Below are 17907 nucleotides of genomic sequence, written 5' to 3'. Positions count from 1 at the left end.
CCCGCGCTGTCCCCGCGCTGTACCCGGGCGCTGTCCCTCGCCGTCCCCTCGCTGTACCCGCGCTATTCCCGCACTGTCCCTGCACTATACCCGACCGCTGTCCCTCGCTGTCCCTGCGCTGTGCCCGGCCGCTGTCCCTCGCTGTCCCCGCCGCCCGGGCACCGCGAGCGCTGCCGCGTCCTGCTCGCTCCGCGGCCTCGGGAGCGGCCCGGCCCCGCGCGGAGCTCGCCGTTTGTCGCCCGGTGACCGTCCGCGACGTGTCGGGCCATGGCGAGCCGAAGAGGCTGCGGGGCACAACTCCCCCAGCGCGAGAGAAGGAGGCCTTCAGGAGCTTGTTTGCACTCCGAGATCGCGGATACCCCAGATATTTATGACTAGTTGAATGTGCCCAATAACCCTCGTTATGAAAAATATTCACTGCTAGAATATAATAACTTGAGCCACTCCAGTTTGTGGATCCTTCCACAAACCAAGGCCTCTCGCATCTCTCATTTCCAAGAAGACCATAAGAAAACCAGGCCAGGAAGGTCTCTGAACTTTAGGAGAAGCTTCAGAAAGTCTCCAGGAAAGACAAAGAGTGCACAGGGAGACTGTTCACAATGTCTAAATATTTATCCAGGAGATGCGTAGTGAGGAAGAACTAATTAGTATTAAAGATGTCAAATATCACACTTCTAATTATGTTAGCAAAGGTAGCACAACGGAAGGTAGATCTGAATGCACATCTGAGATCATGAGACTCGCCGCCTCATCCGTGACTCTGAATTATTACATCACTCTGCTCATTCCCATCAGGTGCTGTTTTCTGACAGAGCGATTTGCCTCTTACAGGTGTAGTGCAGTTAAGATTATCCTTGCTAAAACTGGATTTTTCTGTTTACAGCCAAACTTTGCTGGGTTTATGCATTCCATTCTTACAATAATTAAGGCCTTTTATCATCTTTCTGTTGGGATTGCTCTGAGTAGTTAAAGACATTTGCATGTCACACAGGAGAACAAAGTGTCTCTTGTAGAAATGCATATGAAATAGCCACAAGACCCCTCCAGAAACCATACAGAATGCAAGCTAATTTGGCATCTGTGGGAAGTATCCAAAGTCTGTCCTAAAATCAGACCTTGGAAACAATGGAAGTTCACGTTTGAATTCAGATTAGGATCCTACAGCACCATTAGTGGCTCTGTATAGTATTTATCTTGATAAAATCATTTTTCCCTTCCTCTGTACAGTTGCGAGATGTTTCCAAGCCCCGTCTGTGCTGGGAGCTTTGCCTCCAGGAGCAGCTGTGGATCACTGCTCACCAGATACCACGGACCCCGCGTGGGACAGCACTGGCTCACCTTTGCTCAAGCAATGCTGCAGATATCCTTATCCACAGCTGTGTACCGTACTATCCTCAGACGTTTTCATACCAGATTAATTCCCTATCACTGAATTGGTTACAGACTTTTTGCAGTTAAGAAAGGTCATGAATTTGTACACTCTATATGACACTGATAATTATCAAAAAGATTTTAGGTATTTAACAGAATTAAAATACAGTATTTCATGTTACAGAATTGCCTCAGTGGATGGAACCAATAATACCAACAGCATGCTGAAAAAGTATGGCATGGCCTCCAGTTCACAGGGTATCTCTGATTTTCTTCTAATGGATATACAAACACAAGAAGACATCCAAACCTTGCTACCAAAACACAAGGAGAGTAACAGAATGTAAACATAAAGCTGCTAATGTACACACTGACACATGAATGACATTTACATTGTTCAGAATAAAATCAAGGATACTTTCAAATAATGAGCCACAGAAAAATTGCTGGAGCAAAATTGTCTTCAGAATGAAACACAGGCTCATTTGAAATGAGAGTTTTTTCATTAAAAAAAATGGTGCAGCTAATAATAAAGTCTTTTAACCTGTATTTTGTTATAGGTGACAGGTGAACAAATCACAGGTCTTGAGTTTCTCTACCCTGCCTCTCTTGGTAACGTCATCTCCAGTACCATCTGCTACCTACCAGACAAACAGACCAACCACATAATGAGGTACCAGCTTCCACCCAGCTACCGTGACTAAATCAGAACAAAAGATTCAACGCCTCCTTCAACAAAGGAACACAAGTCTAAGCTGTCTTTGCTAATTGCTGGGTTTCAGGTTGTCTGTTACAGATTTTAAGTGAGCTACAAACTTCCATCAAATACTTATAGCTGTTGGATAAAGATACTAAGAATAAAAAGATAAATGGAAGCAAAAGGTAAGAGAGAAGAGAAGAAAGCTTAGAAAATAAGTAACTACTTATGGTAATTTAAAGACTGTGGAATAATATAAACATGAAAGACCAGGGGGCAGAGTGATTGATATCTCATATGTTTTCGATGCCCCTACGGTTATTAGACTGCAATATATGGGAACATACAATAAACTATGAATTAAAATGTAATTGTAGCTTCAGGCATCTTCTTCATTGTCTGCTGTGGTGTTATGTCTTCATGCACCGTGATTGACAAGGTGTAATTAATCATCTTACTCAGTTGTAAATATGGGCACCCTTCACAGTAGGCATCAGGAAGTGTGTACCAGCAAAGGAAGCAATAGTTGACGCTGAGATACCATTAAATCAAAATCAGAATGCGTATATGTTCAGAAATGTGTGTTTGGTGTGATGCTGTTATCGTTTATTTCTAAAATACTGTACCAACAGATTTACTTGATTTGCAAGTTAACTACAACATTAACTGGTTTTATTTATTTTGTCTCTTCTTCATTTTTATAGGCAATGATGTTGTTCTCCTAAAATGTGAGCCAGTTTGCTTCCTGTCAGCAAGTGGAGCTCAGCTCAGCTCTTCCTCTCCCCGAGTTGCTGCAGACAGACCAGCAGCTCCGTGGACTGACTTGAAGTGGTTCGGGCAAATTATTACTCCATTCATGGATCACCTTCTGCACTTCTTATATACTGAGTTAGACACTTTGGTCATTTTAAAGTGAAGGAGAATAATGAAATTATCTTCACAAGGAACACTCTTCCATTTAAAAATAGGACATTTCTTGTCACCAATGCTGTCCCCAAATTGTAAATGAACGTATTTTAAAATATTTTTTTCGGTATTCCAGGGTAGGAAATATGTTATATCTGTTTCTTTTTGCAAATGATTGCTATCCTTATCTAGTTAGTACAGAAATGGTGTCTGAGTCATGGGAAATTTAAGTGGTTTGTCTCAGGAAAATTTGGTGGTATGCATGTTCATGATGCACATAGAGCTACTGAATGAATAATTGGCCCCTATTTAATGTCCTCTGCTTTAAAGCTGTCTAATACATTTGCTGTTTAAAAAAATGTCTTTCAAAGCTGTTAAATATGTAACAAAAAGAGGTTGCTCTCCCCATTCTGACATGAACAAAGCCATACAGTGAGCTGCCCGAGGTACTTCCAGCATGGGATTAATTACAAACACAATCATAAATGGAAATTTTCAAAGTTTTCCAATTCTTTTTCTTTGCAATACCAGCTGATGAGTATTTGATAAAAGAATGCAGTAAAAATATTAGTCCAGGAATTAGCTATTAAATATTAAGCTAAGCATTTTTCAGAGTATGGGATCTGTTGGATCCCATAATTCCACCATTTACCCCTGATGGAGTGAGATCTCTGGCTGTCTTCAGAAGCAAACCGAGCTTAAAACAGGAGCGCACTCTCAAGAAGATGATCGACTAAGAATGTGTTTTATTTTGATTTGAAAAACTGTCAATCACAAACAAAAAAGACCAAATACTGTTATTATATATACTAGCTAACTATATTTGTCTGGTAAACCAGGCATATGCAGGAAAGAGAAATAATACAGTTTAAAAGGAAAATATTCCAAAGGTTTTGCCCAGATGTTGTGCTGGAATTGTTGTTCCCTGGTACAAGCAATTGATTTCAGATGAAAACACAAGCACGTATCTATAGATGTGAGAGAGAAATAAGATGTCCAATGTCTCACATATTTCAGTTTATATAGCCACAGCTATTTAAACAATTCCAAAACTGCCTCTACGGGTGTCAAAGAGGGAGGGAAATCTTCAACCACATGATCTTCTCTCCAGAGTCCTGTTAAATCCACTGAACTTAAAACAGAACAAGAAGTGTGAAATATGGGTTTGAACATGTTATGTCAGAAATGTAAAGGTTGGAAGCCTTTTTAGTAACCGATATTAATATTGTATTAAATGTTATGAAAAGGTAGGTGTTGGAGAGAAGGGCTGGGCTCATGTGCAATTTTGTCAAGGTTTTTATCTGTGATTATGATTCCAGATGTATCTATTCCCTGAGGAGAAAAATGAAGTAAAGTTGGCATGTGACATGTGTTTTAAGGTGTTTGGCACAGTTTCCCAAAGTGATGACAAAATGTTCATTTTTATTACAGTGAATTGGTAAAGAAAACATGATTCTGAAGGTCAGTAGCCGTATATTTAAGACAGCTTTGGAGTTTTATTTTAAGGAATATACAGTTCTGGTGATGTGCTTAGATCTGATTGCCTGACAAGCATCTACTATAATAAATAATGTAAATAGAATAACTTTTACCAAATATGAAATGGTAATTACTAGAAATTCAGTAAATTCATGCACAAAACATGGCAAAGACTGCAAAAATGTCTCTTTTTTGCATCTATAAGTGTAGCTGCTTCTTATTAATTTTTTTTAAATCTGTTTACTGCAGACTAATCTTATTGCTCTACAGTTAGAGCTCAAAAAATTGTAACGAGGTCTTTTGTAGGAACATGTTTTTTAACGCAAATGGATGGATTTTTATTTTTGTAACAAACCAGGGGAGGTTATTTTTTTGGGGTGAAGACTCTTTTGCCCAAACACACAGAAGAGTTGAGCTGAGAGCTGCCGGTGGCCGCGCAGCTCCCCCCGTGCTGTCGCTGCAGCCCCTGCGTGTGCAGCAGCCCGGCAGCTCCACGCTGCCAGCGGGGTACCCCGGCCTGCAGCACCAGGCAAACACTCCCTCATAAACATTTTACAAGTTTAGCATCCACCAATCCGGGAGGTTTGGGAGCCTGCCCCGATTGGGTGTATCAGGGATTTGGTAAACACGGCTACATAAGAAAAACAAGGCTTGGGGAGAAAAGACTCCAATAGTATTGCCTCCTTTGAATATTCAGAGCCTAAGAGTATGATTAATTCCATACTTTATAAGTAAACTTCCCCAGCTCTGTATCCATCTGCAAATATTCAGAGTGATGTGCTCAATACATTCCTTTCTGTTCTACAACCACATTTCTTTGTGAATTTAACCACATCAGAAAGCACTTCAGATTTCTAACACAAATATTCGATGCATTTAATGTAAGGAAGCTTCCTTTATTGGAGGTGATTGGGAACATTTTGTATTTTATAGGTATATTTAAAAGGTTAGCAGTAGGGGGGACTCGTCTGTGGAAAATCTGTCTACAGCTGACGTTCTTAGATTCAGGAGTGTTGCTGAAATGCCTAATACATTTACATTCTTTTGTTAAGTAGCTTACAGGACTATCCTCTTAGCTACCAGATACCCTGATCTTTTTTTTTTTTTTTTTTTAAGCCAAATGACATTTCTTCTCTTTCTTCTTATTTGTTATTTTCAGGAGTATATACTTGGTTTGAGGTTTTGTGTGCCATTAGAAGATTTTTGATTTTCATGGGCTTTTTTACTTTTTTAATTTACAATTTTGTTGTTCTTTCCAATAATCTTCTGCAACTTCACTTCATCTTTAGTGCACACAAAGAAGCCTCTCATTGGCTAGTGCATTACTGATAATGATTTACAAGTTTTCCCAGATTAATTTTCCATAGGGTAATTTTTTCCCCAATATAACGTAGTTCCAATTAAAAAAAAAAAAAAAGAATGCCAAAGGTTAAGACATTTTATAACACAATTTAGAAATTAATTTTTGAAGCCGTTGTGTTTGTATTTCAAATTTAGAATCTGTTTATATTTCAGTATCAGAAAAAAAAAATGCGTAGAGTTTAAAAATTAGCAGTCTGGTATTTTCCAGATATTGCAATGCGCCTGCCTAATGAAGGCAGAAGACTTGCTCAGTAGATTTATTTTAAAGCAGCGCTTTTAGATAGTCATAAATTAAAATGGCAGTTTTCAACTGGATACTTATTACTATTTTATTTGATATTTGCAAGATACCTGACCATTTAATATTTATCCTTTATTTCTCTGAGCTGATCTAATTGCACCTCTCTATTTTGCATTTATTTCTCTTTGCAAACACTACATTATTCACTCTCTCCTGTGCTTATTAAACAGTGCCACCTGCACCAAATGAAACAAAGCTTCTCCATCAATCTATCCCAGCTAAAGAACCCTGACTATATATTATAATTAATTGAAGCTCAATTGAACACTTGAGTCTGAACTAGATACAGTAACCTGAAAAAACATTAAAAAAATTAGGATGTACTTTAAAGAAATCTTTTAAATGAAAATGTTCACTCAAAACTGAGAAGCTAACCTTGCACCAAGCACTCTTCATCAGCTCTGCACAGTACCTCAAGTAGCAATTAGCAGGTCCTTTAATTAATTAACTATTCCCTGTACATCACAGGGATTTTTGTGGCACTAACGTCATCCTTCATAAGTGAATACCAAATGCAGTCAATATTTTGTCACTCCAAACCCTTCTCTGGACTACCTGAATGCCACCGGCTGGCTCTGCAGCACCATTTCCCAGCCCTGGAGCAGGTATGGACTGAGAGAAACTTTGTGCTCCAGCGGGGAGCGGGCACAGACGGAGCTGCCACGGACGGGGACACGCGGGGCACCTTGTGTGCAAATCCTGGCAGCAGCAAGAAGTCAGATAAGATGCAAATTGCAACAGTGGCAGTGAAATCTTATAAATGTACTTGTGTGAGATGAGTTTCTTTAAAAGCTGAATGTGCTGTGAACTTTGCAAGTGCTGGAGGCTCTGCTGCTGGGCTGCCTCTCGCTCCCACTGCCCGCTCCAGACAAGAGCAGATTAATTAAGTGGCAGGTCAGACACGAGAAGGTGAGAGGGCATTTCCCACCAATCCGGGACATTTTGCCCATTTTATACTTAGCAAACTTTTTATATAAGCGTGGCTGATTCTTTTCAATGTAATTATCATTTGGAAAATATTCAGTAATTTTAAGGGAATTACCACCTGAGGATGATGCACAAAATATCTATTGCCGATTTTAAGACTTCCAAAGATGCAGTATGTAAATTTGTTTATATAAATATGTATAAGATATATCACAGTGTGAGGCTGTGTGTGTGTGGATGAACATATGTGTGTGTAACCATCTATCTATTTGCAGATTCAGACACAGACATATGTTATAATTTCTTAGAGGCAAATATCTGTAGAAATAATTGTGTTCAGTAGTTTTCTTTAGTGTGCAGTAAGTTTCTCTTCAGAGATTTCTGTGTTCAGGAAAGATCTTATGAATTTATGTAATGTATAGTATTATGAAATCAAATAAAGTATGCCTTACATGATTTTGCAGGAATTATACATTAGCATTTTCTTTCAACATGTGTAATATTTTGAATTATGAATTATTATCTATAACTTTATAGATAATTTTAAAAATAAACAATATCTATTATGAACTTGTAGAAATACACACTGTAGAAATCTCAAGAAAGAAGAATTATTATTCAAATATTTTGAGATGTTAGCCAAATGACATTATAATTTAAAAAACCCACCACATTTAATTGAACTCTTCATGAGGAGTAATATGTATTCAATTACTGAAAGATAGTAAAAGATAGAGACTTACTGATTCCAGAAAGATTTGCTATTTTCTAAGAGTAACAGAAATTTCCATTCTCACCTTATGGATTCATCTGCATCACTGTTATTGCAACTTCAGTAAAAAAAATTTTGGCATGAGAAAAATGTAAAGTAAAATGTAAAGGTCAACTGATGAGCTCTGATTGTATCTCTGTTTTTGCTGTGTAAATCTGCTCTTATCAATAATTCACCATTCGTGTTCTACAAAGACTCTGTCTTTACATTTTTAATTAGCACTTAAAATTTTACAAAGATAATTAAAAAATGGGAAATACTCTGTGCTTGGAGCCCTTATATCATAATTTATAACACATTTTTTCCAATAGATTTGGGCAAATGAATACTCTGTTTTGATACATCAATCTCAAACAAAGGTGGGCTCTGATGCAATTTTTCACTGTTCATTTCCCTGAACCTTTTGGGAGATAAAGAATCGTGAACAAATACTTAACAGCCTGATCAATAGCCATTGACCATTTGGAGCCCCTCATACCCTAACAAGCACAGCTTGATCATGTATATTTGATCATGTAAAATTTCAAAGCACCTTGATACAGCAGAGCTAGGCTTTCTATGACATCTTTGTGTTATTTCCTAAAGCACACATTTCCCATGATTTAGCCTTACCATTAATGGAAACTTATTGCACATATATTTGATGAAACTCAAGATCATGAATTTCGGTATTACATATCCACAGTATTTCATATGAATGGCAAATATAAAACACCATCCTAACATTTTAGGATAGGGAACTGTGGATGTGCCTATGGATTCAATGGACCCCAGAGTGCAAATCTAAAAAGCCCTATCGTTATAAATCTTCCATTCCTGTTAAGTGTTGGCATGCACATTACACTGAGATGTCTTAAGTTTATTTTAGCGGAAAAATTGCAGTAAGAATCTTTCCCTTGATATCCTTTTAAATATATGTTCACATACGTATAAAATAAAAAATATTCATGTTCACAGCAGTGTTAGCCCTCAGCCTTAATAATATCATGGAAAGAGATAAAGATCTCAGCAAAAAATATTTACTGTAAAAAATTTCTTTGCAGAACTTTATTATTGTTCATAATTCCACATCCAATGTTTTTCATGCAGGAATTCGAGTTTATCATTAAAATATAACACTCATGCTACATTTGTATAGCTGCCTTTTCTGCTTATAATCATAATGTTTATTCTAACTTTCTAGGCTTATTATTTTAGACAGATATCAGTTTAATTAGCTTAAGCTGTCATACTCTAAAAAATACAGACGGGTTGCCTGGTTTGGGAGGAGGAAGGTGGCTGCAGATTTCAGAAGCAGAGACAGTTAATGCCTTGTACATTATTATGTAAACAGCAAAAGGACAAAAATAATTACCTGATAAACTTTCAATTTCTGACTCTCCCCTATATGCTTTCTGACCAATTTTTCTATAGAAAATCCATTCAAATTAGGCAAGTCCTCTAAATATCTGCAGCATCTGCTGGTTCAGACACCTTCCTTTATGCAGAGTACCATTTTCATATGATAATACATGTAATATGATATAGAATGACAGAATGCATGACAGTTGCCCATAATACATAGAAAGTCACTCAAAGGACAGAAGCGACATTTGGATAATTAGCATCCATTGGGCAGTCAATCATGCGAATAGAAAAAACTGAACAAAACCCACAATGGAGTTAGAAAACAAAAGGGACCCTAGCCAGTCTCAGGATTAACTGCTCTAAAGCGATCTAAATGCTTTTGTATCTAAAGAACTGAGGCTCCCAGGGCTGCCCTGTTCCCCTCTAGATACCCAGGGAACTAATTGTGGCGATCAAAGTTAAAGCATTCTCTCTTCTTTATAGACTGCTAAATACACATAAAAATTATTTCTCCATTCGTGTTCATTAAACTATTTTAAAGTTAAAAAACTGATGCCACGTTCTTTTGCCAAGTGAAAAGAGCTAGAGTATTGAGATTGTCCTGCTTTTATGAGAACACAACAGACCTTTTAATTTAAACTCTGCCTTTGTTTGATTAATATTATTTTGCTGTTGTCCAGTCTGCTATCTCTTTCTTTCTGGATAATGAAGGCAATTGTCATTAGAAACTCTTGTGTGAGAAAAACCTGAAAACAGGAATAGGAATAATAATGACAATAACAAAGCCTATTAACAAAATTAAGCAGGAAAGGTCCCACAATTTCTTAGTAGCTTCCACTTCATAAAATAAATAAAATATTTTGTCCCTCAATATATGCAGCTCAAAATATTTCCTTTCCCCAGATTAGGTGGAAGATGAGGGCAGCCTCCTTTTAAGCTCCAACAGAAGAGAAAGAGAGAGAGAAGAGATACAGAGAGAGCCCCAGGATGTGGAAAGTCATGAAAATACCTACCCTGGAGACAGTATTCCCATAGGATCCTTTTCATATAAATTCCAACTTGCCTAATGCCCTTAATGAATGAAATAAAAAGAGAATTCAGAAAGGCCCATGCTGATGGCTCCTGCTGGAAAGTGTGTGGTTTAAGGCATAGCTGCAGCAGTTCTGGGAGGAATCAGCTCCGGTCCCCATCAGCCAAGCAGACAGGAATCACTGGGGCGAAATCTTCCCCCTCACACATTTGCAATTGACTTGAAATAACATCACGACACCTTTGGATAATTGATGCCTTCTTACCTTTCGTTGTCCTTTGTAATTAATATTTGTAGATCTAGAGGTTTCTGCCAGCCACAGATAACAGGAAGGTGGAAGGGGTGGGGAGACAGAGCGCGTGTGTGTGCGTGAGTGTGTGTGTGAGTGTGTGCGAGAGAGACAGAGGCAGAGGGAAGGAGAGAGGCAGAGAGAGGCTTTGGTTGTGTCTCTGCTTGGGGAATGGAGTGCTGGTGTATTTGTGTGGATGTTACTGGGGGCTTTGCAAACCTCTGGAGTTCTAAAGGCAAGACAGAAAGTGAGAAGCAGGATGAGCTGGATGTCCCCTGTCAGTCCTTACAGAGTTTCAGCAGCCGTGACCTTCAACCCTTGTGCTGTGTGTCAGCCCCAACTGGAGACCCCTTGCCCAGCTGCTGTGCCAGCCTCCCAGCGCGGAGAAGGGAGAGGGGACAGCAGAGGAAAGGAGGCAGAGAGAGATTGAGATCAGAAGGGCTTTTCGCCCAGTCAAATGGGCCTCTGGTGACAAATCAATCACGGCCCTTTCAAACCAATGGTGCTGCCAGTCTCCAGCTCACCAAGCCCTCACAGCCTCCCCCGGCTCCTCGGGCTCTCCTACATGACACTCAGCTGATGACGGGGGCTCCAGTCAGAGCAGGGCTGCTTTTTACAGGTTGATTTGGTCATTAGCATCATTTCTTCTTTATCTCCCCCTCTTGCTCTGTCTTTACCCACCATCTATTTATTTATTAAATATTGAAAACTAATATTAGAAGAGGGATTTACATAACCAGAAATATTTTCAAATAAGTTGATATACTGCCTTGCTAAAGGAACCCAGATTTATCTATTTATTTGATTTTGTACCCTTAGGAAGAGCTACCTATTTTAATGTAATGAGTTGATCTGATCAGTATAATCAGGAACAAAGAAAGGAGGCCTTACAAGATGCTCACTTCACCTTCTCCTTCCCTTTATTTATTTTACACTAATAAAAAACTGGCTTCAGTGATTTTTCCTATTACACTCATAGGACAGGAATTATTTTTCAGTCTTCTTTTTTTGCAGACATTTATTAAAATACAATATCAGATCCCTTTTAAAGCTATGAGGATGTTCCTTATCCAGAACAAATTTGCATTGCCACTGAAATTCTTGTATTTCAAGGAGAGTACACTAATAAAGATCTAGATGAGGTAGGAAAAAACACTAAAAAATTCTTACTAAATCCTAACAAGTACTTCTTTCAATGCTGACTTTCTTCTGAGTATCTGAAAAAAAGTGTTTTAAAGCAATTATGAGAGAAAGAGTAATAGAAAAAGAGGGTTTAAAAGTTTAGGAGGAACAAAGTACCCTTTTGCAGATTTTGTGATTTTAGGAATTGTGTTCTCTGTTTCCTCCTCTCTTCTCTCCTTGCCACCCCCCCACTCCAGCCAATTCTTAATACATAGGGGGGAAAAAAATCAAAAGAAGGTATTAACAGAGTATATCTTGCTCTAAGTGTTATTTAACTTTAATCCCCAGAATAAAATCTTCCTATACCCCCCATAAAAAGGAATATTGCATGTTAAGGAAAAGGAAGCAGTCCCTTCTCATCCTTGCTCATCTCCAGTGCCAAGGTCTTGGCTCGGAACGACCCCATCCCTGCAGCCAGGGATGGCAGTGCATGTTTTAACTCCAAATTTACATGTTGGCCATCTGAGAGCAACCGGCCAGTGTGGGGTGGGGTGGGAAAGAGGGATGATGGAAATGTGCAGAACAGAGCCCAGCTCTTCCCGGCTCTGTAAAGAGAGCCTGGGCCAGACACAGTGGCATCAAAAATATAGTACAATATAGGCAAAAATGTCTCCCCTGTCTCCTTTCTACCATGAGTGAACTGTGCAAAACTGAAGTGAAGTGCGTTGCAGACAGCAGTGTGGGGTGCTGAACAGCCTGTAGCTGGAGAGTGCTTCGGTCTTTATCTTCAAAGCTGTCCTGTCAAATACAAGGTCTTTTAAACATCAGAGGGATAAAGTTTCTGATTCTGAAGGGTTCGTTTTCCTCTTGGTTTTCCTCAATCAGAAGTTAAGCCCATACGACCCCCACAGTAAGCTGGCTCTGGGATTGCTGCCCTGCTACTTGCCCCATGATTTGGGGATGCTTGGATAGAGCAATCTTGATTTGCTCACTGTTTGTTGAGTTCAGTTTTCTTCATGTTAGTTCTTTCTTCCATCTTATGTGTCTTGAGGCTGTTGCTGTGTGGCAGTGAATTGAATCTTATGAACTTAAAAGGAAATTGTGGCTGGGACCTGGAGAATATTCATCTGTTGCAGAAAATGCTGAAGTCTGAACATGTGAGAATTGAACTAATGAATTTTCTCCTCATTTCAGCCCTTCAGTCTCTTTTTTCACCATACCTTAATTGCAGTGTTTTCTGATAAAATAATCCTAGCTCATAAAAAAATTTAAATGTGCATCTTCATTTCATTCCTTGTACTTTCTTCTACCAATATAATAAAAGAAATTAAGATGATTTACAAAATAATGTGCCTTTCTGTCATCTTACTGTCAATACATAAGTACTACACTGAAACCTAGTTGATTTCTAAAATGAAAATTCATTACATTTCTGGAAACTTGAACAATCAGCTCCATGCATTTTAATTAGATTGTCTGTTTTTTCATTTATTACTAATACAGTCCTCTTAACTATGATTTATTTGTTAAACAAAGTGCCATAATCCGTCACTTATTCATCTTAATTTCAGCAAAATTAAAGTAGTCGCTGTTATATTACACCTAATTGCACTTGCAATGAAAAGAACGGAGATGTTAATCAAAATAAATTGAAGATAAACAATAAAATCATTAAATCTTTGCTGCAGTAAGTGTAACTAATCAGTTTTGACTTGAAGCGACCGAACACAAATAATGAATCTGTCAGTGAAGACGCGCTCATTAAATCCAGCCTGGTCCGCCCGGGTCCTGCAGGCAGCCCCGGCCCCGCAGGCTCGGCGCTGCTCCGAGGGGAGCTCCAGGCACGGGGACAGCGCATCCCGGGCAGGGCAGGGCAGGGCAGGGCAGGGCAGGGTGCTCACCGACTGCCCTGGGACCAGGCGAGGATGCGAATGCCACAGGTACGCAGGAACTCCTGCAAGCACCGCGCCAGCAACAGGGAAACGGTCTTTGTTTTATTCGGCCACCAGCAGGGCAGAGATTAGAAAAAGGGGGAAAGGGAAATGAAACCCAGAAACTCACAGGTAGGAAGCACTTGGTTTTAAAACTTATTAGAAGTATCAGTTTCATAGCAGATCGATATAGTTGGCAGTGTGTTAAACAATATATGCTAAATAATATGTTTTGCACTAGTATGAGATACTGATTATAGTCCTCTGCTATCCCCACGGAGTAGGGACAATGCCTGGATTAGCAGCAGAAGCTGTTCATGTCCTCATTGTCTTTCCACCAGTTACCACTTCTGGCCTCACTACCTCATTACAAGCGACAAAATGGGCACTCCAGTTATTTCCAAATATGTTGTTCCACTGGCAAGGAGTCCTGTATCTGAGCAGCCTGGTGAGCTGAGCTAGAGCAATCAGCACTTTCTACTTCAGCTTTTAAATTGTTTACTTAATGATTTCAGATTCCCCAGTGGAGTATTTGTGAGTAATCACTGGTTAGCAGGAATCTACATGGCAAGGAGAAATTTCTCTTAAAATAGTTTTGCGCGACAAGCCTTTGTCTGATCTGAGCCAGCAACTCAGAACAAATATAAAATATAAAATACAGGCAGTGGTCCTTGCCTTTAGTCACACTGAACAAAGTCATTATTTGCTTGAATAGTTATCAGTTCCTAAACAGAAGATACTGTTTTGTATTTTTATGTTTCCCCTCCTTGTATTTTATCAATCATCTTACTTATTTACAAATCTTACTGTGCTTTGTCCTAATCATTTACTTAAGCAATAGAATTCAGCTTTAAGTGTTGATCAGCACAAAGGATGTCTGTCTGGCTCCTGGAATCAGCATTAACAATTAACATTTTACAATGCTAATACTTTCTCCTGTATTTTAAACAGTGGTCAGTACAAATAAGTGATAGTTTAACAGTTAATATGCTCTAGCTCAAGTATATTTGAAAATTACACACATTTTAAAGCTTATTTTTTACTATCTCTGCATGCGAAAAGGACAAGAAAACCCAGTGCCCTCTGAGCAGGAGGCTAATTTCAGCTTGCTTTCTTCTTTCTTGCTTTCTTGCTTTCTCTTTCTTGCTTTCCTGCTTTCTTGCTTTATCTTTCCTTCTTTCTGTCCTTCTTTCTTTTCTTCTTTCTTGCTTTCATTTTCTCTCTCTCTCTCTCTCTAGTTCATATTTGAGTCACACCAAAAGACAACCATCATGGGACAGCAACACCTCAGATTTTGGGTTGGGTAACTACTAAGCAATTTTTTCCTTCTGTTTTGCTCATACTAGTGTGATCTGAGATCTGTGAATAATTACCCTTTCTTTTTTTAATAAAAAGTCTAGCTGATGGACCTTTTAGTTTCTGTTCTGCATTTTTCCAGCATTTATAATGCTTAACTTGGGACTTGACATCTCTCAAGGTGCTCATTTGAAATGATTTATATGGGCTTTGTTAGTTCAGTGGCAGGTGGGTAATTCTAGAAATTAAATATTACCTGGTTTTTATTGATATAACTATAAGCACTTAACAGAAGTAGTAAACATTACTATTGCTAATTTCTAGGAAAGGTAATAAAAGTAGAGACTGAGAACTGGCTAGCAGGATAGGAACCAGGTAATGATAAAAAATTACCAAAAGGATGGACCTTATCCTTCATTAGCCAAAAACTCCTACAGACTGCAGTCAAAATCTGCCTTGAATGAAAATGATCAAGGGCTATGGAGCTACGGCCTGTGTAAAGTTAATCTAAGAATCTTATTCCAGTTGCTTTCAGCAGGTCTCTAAAAAATATTCCCCAATACAAGTGGCACTAATTGGACCCCATGCTGGGAGGTTTCGAAGAGGAGCTCACGACTGAATGGGCCCTGGCAAGGGAACTCCCTCTCCTGTCTGGATGCGGCTCCTCCAGGTCACAGCCACAAGCCCCCAGGGGACAATGCACAAGGTTGCTATTCCTTTACTGCTGCTCTACCTTTGCTCCAGTGAGAATACTGCCATATTCAGGCTTCTCAATGTATTACCTTCTGCTTGCTCGATATTTAACTACCCTTTGTGGGCTTTTGGGTTTTTTTTTTTGTTGCTGTAAAGTGTTTTGGATGTTTTTCAAGTTAAATACATTTTCAAACCAGAAGCATTGACCATACATGGTGAGAAGCTGAATGACATGCAGCATGTATATAGTGATTAAGAAATGAGTGGGGGAAGACTGAGGAGCAGGAAAGAGGGCAGGAATTCTGTTTAGTCCCGTTCTGAACAGCAGATGATGGTGAGGTATCTATGAAGACATTTCAAGAAGACAAAGTGAGATTTCACTTCAAACAGGAGAAGACAGGTTCAGAATAAATAAGCGGATCTGACAATCAGGAACATAGAGATGATAGCTGAATCTGTTTGACTGTGAGATTACACCAAAATAAGACTGGATTGGAAGGGGAAGAAGGCAATTCTGCTAAATATCTTCAGAGTTGGAGATGTGATGTCAGGATGAAGGATAAGTGTAGAAATTATTACAGAGGCAACTGAAGAACCATAAAAAGACAAGGTCAGGGAAATCAAGAAAGACAAGATGTCAAAATCAGGAATTCAGTCAAAAATTCTGAATGATGAAATATAAAGGCGGACAAGATTGGAATAATATTTCTCAGCTTTCACAGAGACATCTGTGCTGTACACAGATCAGCCTACCTTAGGTATTCACCTCCCAGAGAGGTTTGTGTGCATGTAAGACAATTCTCATTCTAGATCTCTAACCTCCCTCGCACAGCACCTTGTGATTATGCCTGCGTGCAGCACTCCAGATTGAGGTACTGCACGTGACTTCAGAGGGCAGCGCAACCACTGCATCAACTCTGACACAAGGTAGCAAAGGATGGGAAATAGAAGAGATTCTCTAGAAATAGAAGCACATTCAACTGTATCAGAATGTAATTTTGAACATAACAATGTACCGTTATCATCTTGACAAAGAAATAGAATTAATTTGAATGCCAGGACCTCTCAGTTATGGAAAATTAATTATGCAAACTTGAGTAACATGCACTCTCCCAAAAAACACTCCAGGTTCCTTTTCCCCAAATGTTTTTCGGAATTTGGTATGCTTTGTTTCGATAAACTATCAGACTTACAACTTATCAGACAACTACTGTTTTTCCATTTCCTGTTTCTTTGCTGGTCACTTTATAACAAACATCTTTAGGTTTCTTTCCAACAGTTTTTGGTTATCTAATAGACAGCCAAGTTCATACAAAAACATCAATCTCCTAAAGATTCACTTTACAAATTACAGAATTTTGCCAGCTACTTTGTTTATTCTGGAAACAGTCTAGAAGGACAACTTCAATAATGTTCAAACTGCAATCTTTTTAATTGTGAAAAAGTGTCTTCTACAGCAACCCAGGAGAATATAAAATGCTCCACGCTATCAGTAGCCTATCTAACCCAGTGGTCTGTTTCCAGAAAGGATAAGTCCTATCAGAATCCTCAAAATGTTTCCCATGGAAAGCCTTCCTTTACTCCAGGTAGTTGGGACATGGCTCATTTCTCCTCACATGTGTAGGAGTTAGCAGTAGTTAATATCCCACAACTACACTGAGCTCCCAACCCCATAGAGAGAAAAAGGCACTTGCAGAGAGGGATTAATCCCCCATTTTGGGTAAGATACCAGGACATGAGGGCTGTTTGTTTCTCCTAATAACAGGCTGGCCAGTGAGCCCAGACTGTCCCGGCTCTTTACTACTGCACACCCCAAGTCAGGCGAGACCACCCCTACACCTCTAGCACAAACATGCCTTACATTTTCTTCTTATTCTACTGCTAGCTTCCCGTGAGACCATTTTAGTTGGAAATGAGTACATTTTAAAATACTGAAGCAGCTTTGTAGATTTGTTGAAGATCACTATACTGGAGGGCTTGAGAAGCATGTCCTTCCAGAACAGGCCTCTGAATTTTGATCACATCATTCTAACTTAAGGGATGGGCAATTTTGTTTTAACTAGTTTATATTCCTTATGTATAGAGATCTCTGTGTTGACATTTCCAGAACTACCCTTTACACCTTTTAGGGGATAAATGCTTTTAAATTTTCTATGTGTACTGATTTAAATCAGATTGTCTGTTCTTTTTGGTAGTTTAGAAATTTCTGTTTGAAATCCCCTTAGAATTTATTTATTTACTTACCAGTCTTAGGAGCCTGTTTTTAATTTATGAATTTGTTCCAGCACATCTTTTAATTCCTGTGTTTGACAAAACCTCTTCTATATTACATAAGAGGAGAAAATTTTGTATGTCTATTTTACCCCAAATTCTGTGTGGAAATG

The 17907-nt window shown here is 38.9% G+C and overlaps 2 protein-coding genes across 10 annotated transcripts in view; one reads left to right on the top strand and one right to left on the bottom strand.

Annotated features, from left to right (window-relative positions):
• Positions 1–17907, bottom strand: part of LHX2 (LIM homeobox 2) — a 56397-nt gene that overhangs the window by 28831 nt on the left and 9659 nt on the right. The window contains exon 1 of one of the 7 annotated variants that reach the window (XM_086858453.1): positions 91–235. The exons of 5 other annotated variants lie outside the window; for them this stretch is intronic. The gene's annotated coding sequence lies outside the window, so the exon portion shown is untranslated. Of the gene's footprint in view, positions 1–90; positions 236–17907 lie in introns of those variants that run through there. One more of the 7 variants, XM_086858454.1, reaches the window with a different exon arrangement.
• On the top strand, positions 142–4624 carry LOC111937114 (uncharacterized). 3 transcript variants are annotated; one of them, XR_015278237.1, is made up of 6 exons: positions 142–795; positions 1228–1463; positions 1556–1629; positions 1932–2044; positions 2154–2253; positions 2773–4624. XR_015278237.1 is itself a non-coding variant. In XM_086858464.1 (6 exons), exons 1-4 carry the CDS (start codon positions 623–625, stop codon positions 1940–1942), a joined length of 411 nt encoding a protein of 136 aa, XP_086714590.1. In that variant the 5' UTR covers positions 142–622; the 3' UTR covers positions 1943–2044; positions 2154–2253; positions 2773–4624. The 3 variants fall into 3 exon arrangements, 1 of the variants encoding a protein (XP_086714590.1); XM_086858464.1 differs by having other exon boundaries at positions 1228–1380; XR_015278238.1 differs by lacking the exon at positions 1556–1629 and having other exon boundaries at positions 1228–1380.

The sequence above is a fragment of the Cyanistes caeruleus genome, chromosome 20, assembly GCF_971803275.1.
Source record: "Cyanistes caeruleus chromosome 20, bCyaCae1.hap1.1, whole genome shotgun sequence".
Classification (NCBI taxonomy): domain Eukaryota; kingdom Metazoa; phylum Chordata; class Aves; order Passeriformes; family Paridae; genus Cyanistes; species Cyanistes caeruleus.
Note: the sequence above shows the minus strand (reverse complement) of the source record. Positions and strands in the feature narration are given on the sequence as shown.